This window comes from Perna viridis, chromosome 3 (genome assembly GCF_037379345.1).
Source record: "Perna viridis isolate PV_CMFRI_1.1 ecotype Kerala chromosome 3, ASM3737934v1, whole genome shotgun sequence".
NCBI classification, from domain to species: Eukaryota; Metazoa; Mollusca; class Bivalvia; order Mytilida; family Mytilidae; genus Perna; species Perna viridis.
In genome coordinates, this window is record NC_142447.1 from 20,772,568 (window position 1) to 20,784,814 (window position 12,247).

At 32.0% G+C, this 12,247-nt stretch overlaps 1 protein-coding gene across 32 annotated transcripts in view; it reads left to right on the top strand.

Moving 5' to 3' along the window:
- Window positions 1-12,247, top strand: part of LOC148621393 (rho guanine nucleotide exchange factor 28-like) — a 145,580-nt gene that overhangs the window by 80,811 nt on the left and 52,522 nt on the right. For 22 of the 32 annotated variants that reach the window (XM_088575688.1, XM_088575689.1, XM_088575707.1 and 19 more), the window contains 2 exons: window positions 1,543-1,645; window positions 8,946-8,984. In XM_088575688.1, the coding sequence (XP_088431814.1) occupies window positions 1,543-1,645; window positions 8,946-8,984 (142 nt within the window). The remainder of the gene's footprint in view (window positions 1-1,542; window positions 1,646-8,945; window positions 8,985-12,247) is intronic. The other 10 variants (XM_088575710.1, XM_088575692.1, XM_088575693.1 and 7 more) reach the window with 1 other exon arrangement.

Consider the following 12,247-nt stretch of genomic DNA (forward strand, 5'->3'; position numbering starts at 1 on the left):
ACAAAATGTCTCATATCCATGTTTTTTTAACTGATTTCTTGAAAGTCATTTTGTCATGGTCATGATTGCCGATTCTTTGTATGCATACAAAAGGATATAAATTTATTTCTTGTCTTAGTTTTGATAAATTTTGTTTAATTTTTGCAAGGTGAGATGAGGATTGACTAATACAAGTTCAAACGATTTTTATATACACAACCTTTATAAGAGTCATATACAATAAAGAACACAATACCTCAGTTCATCGAATGGCACAGAGTGAAAAAAACCTATATCTTAGAGTAACGTTTTCTTTTTTGTTGCCGTAGTGATGCAATCTGATTCTTACAAACAACGATGTACCTTCTTTTGAAGGCTGTCTGTTTATCTTGAACTCCAGCGGATGTCATTACCTTACTTTCAAAGTATTGTTTCATCAATCAGTTCTATAATTACTTATTTCTGTTTCCAGGTGTTCCTCTGTCAATATCTGTTATTATCTGCTCTGCAACCGTTTGCTCTTAATTGATATATGTCTGCTGTTCCAATATTTTTGATAAATATAAAACTATGATTTTGTAACTTGAATGGCATAAGCTCAACTAATCATGTCAAGTGTAAGCTTTACATTAATTCTACATGTACTGAGTGCTTTCTACATCTACATGTACTGATTGCTATTTACATCTACATGTATTTACAAGTATCACTTGACCATTTGATTTCATATTTGCATTTTATTTTAATCATAATTTTTGCCTTTCTGCCTATAGCACCTATGTAGTCTATGATAGTTCTGCTTCACTTTTAGTTTTCTAACTATATCTAATATAATAGCTAGCTCTCTGCTGCTTAATTTATATTTAGCATGCAGATATATTAGCATTTTTTTATTTTAAGTTCCTTGTAATTTCAGTATTTAACCTCAATTTTAAGAGTTTTTGATTTGTTTTGATTGTAGAAATAATAGAATTGGTGATTACTGAAATATATTGTTTAAAAAATGAATTGTTTGGGAAATGTCATAGAGACAATGAATCCAAACAGTAAACCAATATTTAACACAAAAAATGGATGAATGGAAAGCCTTATTGGTCTGTTGAAAAAAAAGTGGACATTCCTTTTTAAAGCAATAAACCTGAAGATTCAAAATGACCATACAAGTAGTTAAAAAAAGTGCTGCTACATTTTAAACAATTGGAAAGGAAATAAGCTTTTACTTTTGTATTAAATGTTATATGAATTTTAAATGTGTTGCAGCCTTATAATATCTTGTTAAGCTTCTCTTAATCACCTAACTGACATTTTTTCCCAGATCCTAAATACTGTATAAATCACGCTGTCATGTATATATTCATTGAAGAACCTAGGTGATAGTTAGAGAGATTGCTAGAGATTAAATGGGCAATGTTACCAAAAAACAGGCATCCACATAACTATAAAGCATAGTTTTCTAAATAGGCCATTTTTAACAGAATCCATTTAGCTGAACAATACAAAAAAAAATTGTCAAAAACACATGAACATTGCAATTGCTAATTGAAATATTTTACAATATCTTAGCTCCAGTTATATGAATGAAGATCAAAAATCAGGGAAAAAAGAAGAGAAGAAAAGAAAGACCAGTGTGTTTTCTAGATTTTCTAATAGCTATAGAACTAAGAAGGTAGGTATGATACAAATATATTGTATTTTTAAAATATAGCCTATGTAAACCAAAGACATTGTTTGTTCAGTGTTTTTTTCTACAACATGAATCACCTATACCATATGCAGCATTTGAAGTTTATATAGATTAGTATGAATTTTCTTCAGAACTTTCTTCTCTGTGTACTTTGATCTTCCTAAAACAAAACTATATGAAACTTGTTATATCTTTGTTGTCTTCTAAGGTTTTTAGTTTGAAAATCCTCTGTTGTGACCATAAGTTTTGTATTTTATTAAAGTATTTCTTTAAAACTTGGGCAACATGGTATTGGTCTTAATTTTTTCAAATTATTGTTCAAATTTTGCTTTGATAAGTTTATTTTACACTCATATGTGCCTTGATTTGTCTATTACAAGTAAGTTATCCTTCTTGGGGCTTGGGGACTACCTTCAAACTTTCCTAATAGGACTACCAATATTTCTCTAAGTACTTCATGGATGGAGTGTTACTGCCTCAATATTTGGAAGCTACTATGCCATTGTTGACATAACGCAAAATGTACTTTTACACGTGTACTTTCAAAGTTACTGTTCGCTAGGGTTTTAACCTTACCCCAAAACACATTTGTAACTGAAAGTAATCTTAAGATTAAAACAAAGTGCCTTAGAGTTGTCTTTCTTGCTAGGTTAAGATGATATTGGAAGGCCATCAAACATCTGTCGAGAATCAATCAATCTATTTTCGCTAACCTGTTACTTTTACTGACAGATGTTAAAGCCCTATCTAAAATCAAACAAAGTAAACTGATTTTATTCCAAATGAAACTGATAATTGCATAAGAAATAGTTACAGCTGAATAAATATTTATTTCCTGATTGGAAGTATTGGTCATTGAAAGAGTCATGTAAGGTTCAGCTTAGAAGCTCTGTCATAGTCTGCTGTATAGAAGCCAACATGGAATATGAAGTAAAATTTGATTGCTGATATACTTTGAAGGTAATTTTAGTGGTCTGGGTTCAGTTGTATATAGGAATCAACATGTATGTTTGTCCTTATATCTTGTAAGTGCAATTCCTTTATAACTGCTGAGCAGATTTTGATGAAATATGGTTAAAAGTTTTCTTTTTCATCTTAAAGTTTTCTGTGGTTTTTTGAATTCCCTTAGTTTCCAATGTCCAGTTGTTCATAAGCAGGTGATTGTATCTTAACCAACTAATCCTTAACAACATCATTGCATACAATAGCAAGACTTTCCACCCCAGCCAGAATTTGAATGGTCTTGTATCATGAAATATTGAACAACAAAGAGATAGAAGTGTTCTGAAGAAATCTTTCCTTTCATTATAGGAATGCCAGTTGTACTTTGTAGTGTAGGATAAGGAAGAAGGAGGTTAAGATGTTAGTAGATTAAAAAAAAAGTAATTAAAAAATCGTTCTTTTGAAAGTCAGTCAATTACATCTGTATTCTAAGTTAATTTTCTGCTGTTATTTTCTGCATGCAGATTTCATAGTTTATGAATTCAGTCAATGAGCTAAACAGTCAGATTTTGTTCTTAACTCGTCACGATTTTGTAATGCTTTTGGTTATATAGGATTTCAGTTGGCTTTAATTTGAAAATGCATTTATAAAAATCGCTAGTGCTTTACCCCACTCCTATCATCATATGGTGTACTTTTGACAAGTTCTTTAAGGTTAAACTGTTTAGGAAATTAAAATATTTGTTGCCAAACTGCTTTGAGTGAAGTGGTTAGATAGTTTTTTCGGCACTGGCAGGGATGAAAGTGTGCTTCTTGTATGGTTATAAAACATATGTTTCAAGAGTGCAGAAAGTTGGTTAATTTGTGGTCAGAATACTAAACAGTTCTTTGCAATTTGGGTGCTTTTATCTTGTATGCGCAATTAGATGTTTCTTATCTGTGTTTTTTATAAAAAATTGAAAATTTGCCATGCTTGCCTATTTTGCATACAAGCTCCATTTTATTTCACGTTTTTGATGATCCAGACTACTTTATGATCAAGTGGTAAGTTAAGACACACATAGTCATAATCTACCAGACTTACAAACAGACAGACATAAAAATACTTTGTTGATTTTAATGCTAAAATGACTGAGCAGATAGAATAGTCAGTGTGTAGGTTGGTTGATTCAGAACTCTCTGTCCGTCTGTCTGTAATGAAGAGGGAACATAGACAATCTTAACAGTTTCAAGCAAGTAAAATTAATTGGACTGGGCTTAGACATTGAGATTGATTGATTATGTCCTGTGGCAAATATTTCATGCCCCTTGACCAATCCAACCGACCTTGCTTTGTACTAGTATTCATTTTGAATCAGATCTTTTTTGTGCTAGTTCATAGAAGCAACAGCTCACAGGTAGGCTCCCCACTCATTATTAGGACTCTGAACCAACTACTCCAGTTGTCATCCTATTAACTTAAATACTGCTTGCTTGGTGGAGTAGTGACTACCAATTTTAAAGTTCACTGTGACTATTGTGACTATTGTGAATATTGCCATAGTACCTTTGTTAAAATTTCATAAAGTTCAGGATTTTACAGATTATTTCCATAGAATACTGTGAAAAACACGGATTGACATCAAGTTGTACAAATAGATCTGGACCACTGAGGCAGTTGCTGAATATCTCTTGTATGAACATTTTAAACTAAAAAAATCACATTCTCAACCGATTGATTTGTCTGATATTTCATATTCGCTTAATATGTGAATATGTTTACATGTTCTTCAATAATTTCCATGTTTTTTGGTGTTATGGCAGGGCTTTTCTATATGACTGTACGGATAAGGTTGATTTTCTGACAATATCTACAGGCAGTTGGATTGGATATCTTCATGGATCTTTAGTTGTCCAGTCATGTTGTGCCACATTTCTTTTTGATCATGCTCTCCATCAAACTTGCCATTTAGTAGAACATTCTGTAATCTGTATTAGTTAAGGATTGTTTCTGTTTGAAACTAATCAGAGAAAAAAGGTTAAATAAACACATCAGAAATTAAGGTTTAAATGAAAGGGAAGTGTCTGGAAGAAGGTTTGATTGCCAATTTGTTTTTATTGATTTTCTATCGAAATGAACCTGTTGTTTATTTGTTAAACACAGTGTTTTTATGTTGAAGTGGAGCACCTTTGCATGTTGCATGTCAGGTGCATTTTTAACAACAAGTTATTGGAGAAATAAGGATGGGGTTGTTTAGTTGATGCTTGTAAATGCATTAAAGATCCATTTAGGTTGAGAGAGACTTCATTATGTGTTAAGGATGGTATTAGGTATGTTATAAGAAGGTCCTTGTTCATAGTTTTTATTTCAATGGTTTCTTTTCTGACCCAGAGAAGTGCCAGAATTGGAATTTTCTTATCTTTTTTCTAAGGATGATGTTTTAACATCTATTGTTCTCTGGAGTCTTTTTCCATGGGTTTTTGGTGTACATATACCAGGTGTTATCTTTAAGAATGTAAATGGTGTCTATGTTTATTACTTAATCCTTTTTTCTTTGTTTTGTTTTTTTTTCTATTCTTTAGTAAGTACCGATATGTAGTTTCTAAACTTTTTCTTTTAAGATATTTTAAGTATCACAATTTTGAATGGTTTAATTTTTTATCATAGTTATAACAATATTTTGTAATTCACATTATGGTGAAATTGAATGTGATGGCAGCTTTTTTTTTTTTTTGACATTTTGATCAGGAGTAACATATATTGTTTTAGTCATTGTCTTATGCACATTTTCTTTTCATCATTATGAAAGGTTTCCAACTATATGGTTTTTTGCCCTGATATTGCCATTTGTTATACAGACTTTCCTTTTGACATCTTGTTATAACCCTTGTAGATTTGTTTTTCATTAGAGGTCAATGTGCTGGCAGGGAACAGACAACTGCCGTATCTCTTGTTTTCTACCATTACATGACTGTTCTACACATTGTAAGCAGCACTCCCAATTACTTCCTTTACATGTAAACTACTACACTGTCTTGTCATCCTTCATTGATGCTACAATAATTAAATGTCACTGCATTATTTCCCCATCATCGAGGAATATGCTAGTGCCAAAATCTCATTACGGTTCTAAAATTATGGTTGAATCATAGTACAGTGACTGGATCTTCATGTTTAATTGTTCAGAACAATATTTCTAAAAATACCATGTCGTGTGTTTACTTATCTCCCAAAGCTATAAATAAGTAGCCCCTTGACTGTTTGTTCTGAGATGAGAGCTTTTGAGTTTAAATGAGCCATGCTGGTTATGTTGGTCTAAAACAATTTGCTTGGGTGTGCTCTGTCCTTGAATTAATTTGATTAAATCTGTACTATTGAGTAGTGGGTATTCTTTGTTTTCAGATTTTGAAAACAATGACGAAGAATTTGAATTCACGAATACTTGCATGTTAATAAGTCCTGTTACTAAGTAGGACTTGAATTCCCTGATTTTGGTTTTTTCTGTGTCTGGAATTATATGTTGAATTGGCGCATCACATTATCTTTTTCTGTGGTACTCACTTCATGCTATCCATGCTCCATGAAAATGGCTAAAATTATAATCCAAGAAAAATATTTTGTTCACCTTAGTTAACTTATTATACTCTCACTTCATGCTATCCATGCTCCATGAAAATGGCTAAAATTATAATCCAAGAAAAATATTTTGTTCACCTTAGTTAACTTATTATACTAAGAAATGTTTTTAATAAGTTTAATGAACATGTTTTTGAAAACCAAATGATAGACAAAATTACTGTGTTTGCAAAACTGTATTTTAGTTTTAATCTAAGTTAGATTTAGTAAATGGCATTTGGGCGATTCCTCTATCAGCACAGCATTTTGTCAGAATCCTGTGATGGTCATTGTAGTGACCAGTGGGTTGGGGGTCATTTATTCCACTCCACAACAAATCATCCTTGTTACACAAAAGAATTTTTTTTTAGTATAGTGGAAATGACCAAATAAATAAGAATGGTCCTCACCTTAGGTGAACTTGATTTGTTTTTTGTTTATGTACTGGAAACAGGCTAGTTGTATTGTCACTGTTTGTGCTTATTCTATGGAAAAAAAATTGTAAACATTCCCATGATGAATGGGTAACAAACCTATGAATCTATCATTCTAACTGTTAACCCCCTCTACTAAAACTAAATATTTGTACTATAAGACCCTCGAATTCTTGGAGTTGATCCTTATCAGAACTCTTACTCAAAGTACACCTCCTCATGTCTCAATTTAAGTTAAGTTACTTGGCCTTCATTAAGTAACCTCTTAGGTTATCAGGTGTAAGGTGCTAAACAGTGTTTATCACTGCTGAACATTTCTGGCATTCCTGCTAAGTTGATCTGTGTATTAGAATTCCAATCACCAGGTGTTGCAGGTAAAAAAGGTGTAAATTTGTTTAGCAATTGGTGTCATGGCATATGTCAAAGTTGTTTTATAATCTGAAACTCCCTATTCTGTCCTGTAGGTCTTCAGTAAGTCTACAACTCTTTGAATAATAAACAACTATACAAAGAAAATCATTAGCACCAGCAATTATTTCTCAATTGAATCGATCCACATAGGTACCCACATCACCTTGCGATGTACTGTAATTAACCTATTCTCATTGGTAACTTGTTAAGTTATTAGGTGTATGGTGTTAAAAGTTATTTGTTTGTATATATCATTCTGAACATATCTAACATTCCTACTGCAAGAGGTTGCATGCACGGTACATTCAACAGGTGTTTCTCAATAATTGTTTTAAATAATGATGACCTCATTCAAATTTTTATGTGCAGTGCACATGCATATAAAGCAGATAAATAAAACACATGTTAGCACTGTCAAATTGTTTGAAGGTTGCTTATTTAGCAGTATTTAGTTTCATAACATCATTTTTTTATTCTGTTTCTCTCTTAATTTCACCGCTATGCAGTAGCAGATCTAGATATTTTGAAAAGTAAGTGGGCAGCTGACTGGCATAGGGGTCATCTTGTTTTCCTGTTTTTTTTTCAAGCATGAGGACTCCCCTTTGTATCTGCCTATGCAGTGTATTCCTATAGTCATTGTACTGGCCTCTTCTTCAATGATTAAATATTACAGCAAGTTTGATAGTTAACTTCAGGGAATAGACTTACTCTTCTCTTGATAGAATGACCATTACCTGAACATCCTTGGGGACTTAAGTAGCACTCCAGCTAAGGATCATACAAAATGTGATTCATGGGTAAAAAGCCTACTTTTTTTAATTTTTGATAATTTGTTTGAATTGTCATAGTAAACAGAATTAACATGTGGTTTTTCATATAGCCTGTGCTCTTAGGAGATAAAAATAATATAGAATGCTCTGCAGATTTCAAAATTAAGGGAGATAACTCTGTAAATGACGCTGAAATACAATAGAATCTACTGAATTTTCAATGTTCATTATCTCCAAAGAGCAGGCAGATTTGAATAAATAATTACACATTTCATAGTATAGACCCATAAAACAACTTAATTACAAAAACATAAATATGTAGCCTTTTTTGGGGTGTATCACATTTTTCAGATTTTGCATGATTCTTACAAAGACAGCTACTTAAATGTACAATAATAAGAAGATTTAAACTGTTTATAGAACTAAGATTCAAACATCTATGTAATGGTACACAGTTAAAATCTCCCTGTCATTGTCCAGTTAACTACCGAAGAATTTCATTACAACTCTATTCTTGAGATATTGCTGCTTGGACGTTAAACCCCAACAAACAAACAAACAAACAAACTATTCTTTAGATAGCTATTTTACTGGCTGTAAAGAATAAAATCTATTGATTGAAGGTATATGTACAATACCCCAGTAATTAGTACTTCCTGGGCTATACTTCACATTACTGGCTTGAGTGGGATAGAGAATAGCACTGTTTCACTCTACAGTGTCAAGTATTACCTTGAGTTTCTTTATTATGTCATTTGTACAATAAGTACCTGCTTACATTTAACAAGAAACTTACTCTTTTCTTTGATCATAGAGATGGTACCTTGTCACTTACTCAGGCGTGTGTGTTTAGGGTGTAATTTTTCTCTGAGCTAATTGCAAAATAACTCCTTTGTACTTGATACTTGTTCATTATAGAGCGCTTTTGTTTCATATATTGGTTCATATCGATTATCGTGACATTTTGTTTCGTGTTTGTACTATGCTGCCAGGTGTTTGGTACATGTATTTAATGTGATGACTTTGTCCTTTAATTACCTGTGTTTGGTATATGTAACATGGTTTTATATAGAAAATTTTTTGTAGAAAGGTATATTATGATCATGAAGACTTTTACATGTAATTTACAGATTTCACCATTGGTCAAGCCAAGCCTTATTCCCAGAAAGGTAGACAATGCAATCTTGCATATTTACATTCTCTTTCACTTTCTCAAGTGAAACTTCAAAAAAATCTGCATGACAATTTGAAGAAATCTGTGTTGTACTGCACCTTTCTGGTCTCTATTGCTCTTACATCTACCAGTAATTGATATACATGAGATAAGAACATGGGGTACATGTATTTTGCACATTTGACAAAGATGTTCTTACAAAATGATTGGTTACCATGTCTTCTATATACAATGGCCAAATGCAGTTTTTTTTTCATGATTACAGATGTTGTAGCATAAATTTGACATGGATAGAAGTGTTCAATAATCAAAGTGTCTTTCTTTTCTTCTCTTTTTTTTTTTTTTTTGAGGGGTAAAAAAATGTGAAGGATTATTCCTGCAAAATCCATTTCTAATATACTGATACATCTGTTTATATCCCGAAACAGCAAAATTTTAATATCCATATGTTTTCTTTTGACAGAATTCCCAAAAAATTTCTTCAAATTAATATGCTTAAAGTTAAACGTTTTGTAAGACTATATTTTTTGAGTCAATTTTTGTCTAAGATGAGAATCTTAGTAGCTTTGCTCTCTTCTTTGTTTTGGTCTTAGATGATAATCTTTTTATTTTTGGCACCCCTTTCATATTCGCCCCTTCATTTCACCATAGATGAAAATCATAAAGCTTTGTTCCCTCAACATATCTGCCCTTTTATTTTGGCCTTCGATGAAAGTTTTGTCAGCTTTGTTGCTCCCATCATATTATGCAGCTATGTATCTTAGGCATGATTCTTTTTGTGTGTCCTATTTTACAGACTGTACTATTTCATCATATTTTTATCATTCTACTTATGAAAAAATATGAATTAGACAAGCATGTGATCTAATTTCTGTTTCAAGGTTTCATATTTGATGAGCTAGGTTTAGAGTTGATTGAATTCCTATAATTTAAAAATACATCAATTTTCTTATTAATTCACATGTTTTTTCGCTTTGATTTGCATTTTGCCTTGCATCTCAGAAGTAAATTACATATCAATATTCATTATGTTCACTTAGATTATCCTGATACTGAATTCTTAAGTTACCAGTAATCACAGAAAGCTTAACTTAGCCAAAATTAAGAGTACATGTAATTAATTATAAAGGAGTACTTTTCTGTAGCCTTGTACTTCATGTTGTAATTTGTTCTGACAATTTTTGATAGATTTGTGATGTTATGTATTTGGTCTTTGGTGTCTGTATAGTGCAGAGAACCCCTCTTTGATAAGTGTTTAACTTTTTAAAGTTATAATTTTTTACTGCATTTAAAATTCAGGTAGTTGTTAATCAAAAGAAACTGACAATGGATACTAAAAATTATTTTTATAATCTGATTTTTGAAGATGAAACCAATGAAAAAATTAAAATAGACAATTCTGTTCTATCAAGGGCAACAACTCCTGAAAGATGTCATATGCATTGACCCAGCGCAGAGTTTTGTAGAGTTCTTCAGATTTGCTGTATTCGTTTAACACTTTCTTTAATTGTTAGGAGATTTGTTAATATGTCCCTCTGTATTCTATTCATAGCAAAAGAGGCCCTTTTTTCAAGTGCTCTGTGTTATGTATGCATTATATCACATGACATATTAGCAATGATATATTACCCTCTGTCCTAGTCAAAGGTTATTTGTTAATTACACCCATGCCCCTATAAGTATGGGTATACAGTTTTTCCCTAGTCCCTTCATTTGCCCATCATACTGTTCTCTGCAACTTATTCTCACATCCTCTTGATATTTTGAAAATCTGTATTAAGGTGTGCCATATGGGATATTATTTTGAAGCTTGGATGACAACAACTTAATGCTTGACCACTCCATTTATATTTTGACCCTATACTGAATATAAGGTGCATCGATATCACAACTGATAACTTGCTGATAGATTCCTTGTAGCCCTTACAACTGTACTAATCTATGTGAGACTTTTGATTTCTCTTCATTATGAGGAAGTTGTTTGGAAAAGCCCATTCATTTACATTTGAACGCTAGTCTTCTCAGACGGATGCACTGAAAATTATGATATTTTATTACGTTTTAATTAGTCACAAGATCTATATTATCAATGGCAGTAATTATCAGTAATTATAAGTTTCTGCACCCAGCAGTTGTCACAAGTTCAACTAGTTCTATACTGAACAACCTGTTCTTAGGGGAAAAAACTTTATATATACAACAAAATATACTGCTATATACAAATCTTCTTTGCTACAACCCACACATTATTATTGTGAGGTTGTAAATATTTCTTGGCAAGTATATTGGATAAACTGGGGTAAATGAGAACTCCCTCTGTGTAGTTGATCAGGATGTTTAATTGACAATTGTCTGTTATCCAGTCATTTCTTGGCAACAAAGTGAAAGTAGGATGTTATCTTTTTTTTTTATTTCGGCACTATAGCTGTTCATGTAGATATAGTCCGGTTTCATTTTCTGGAGTTACACTGAGTCTCTTAGTTACCTCTGATGATGGAAAACCTTCAACCCTGAAATCATTTGTGAATGTGAACAAAATTTGTTTTATTCTGTCACATTAGTGTCAAGAAAAGCTGGATTAAATATTAGATTTGGGTTGAATTAACTATCACAGAACTTAGTATACTCTCTTACTGTCCACATCTAATTTCTAGACATTGTTTATCGCTTGTGTATTGGGATCAATTCAATACTTGAGTTCTTATAGCAGACCATATCATTACTTGTCTGTGTTTTGGAGGGTCGGTTGTCTCAGCTGATCTTATTATCGAAAGAATTTGTTGCCAAGAAAGGTTCAAATTGTTGTTGCTGCATTTCATATTGATTTTACTTTGTGCCACATTCCAATTTAGTCTTTAAAGAGGCATGGAATAACAAGGTGTTATTGGATCTAACTAATCAGTTTGGGATCTCGAAGAAATCCTAAAAATGGAACCAGCTTGATGTTTCATTATCTTGAACCCCTACACTCAGCACATGACTAGATTTATTTAATTAAAATGGATTAAGTGTAGATTCATGATAACTATGATGGTTCTTGTGTCATTACAAAATCGTCTAAATAGGAAAGAAACAGTAAGTCTAACTGTAATTAGTACAAGTTTTTGTAAGAGTAAGGCAAAATGGGAAAAATCTGAAACATGCATATCAAGCACACAGAAAATATGTTTTCACTTATGAAAGTTTTCTCTGTTTGCAATGACTGCTATTTGATCTCTTTATCACTTCATATATTTTGATTTTTTTTTTCATTGAAAT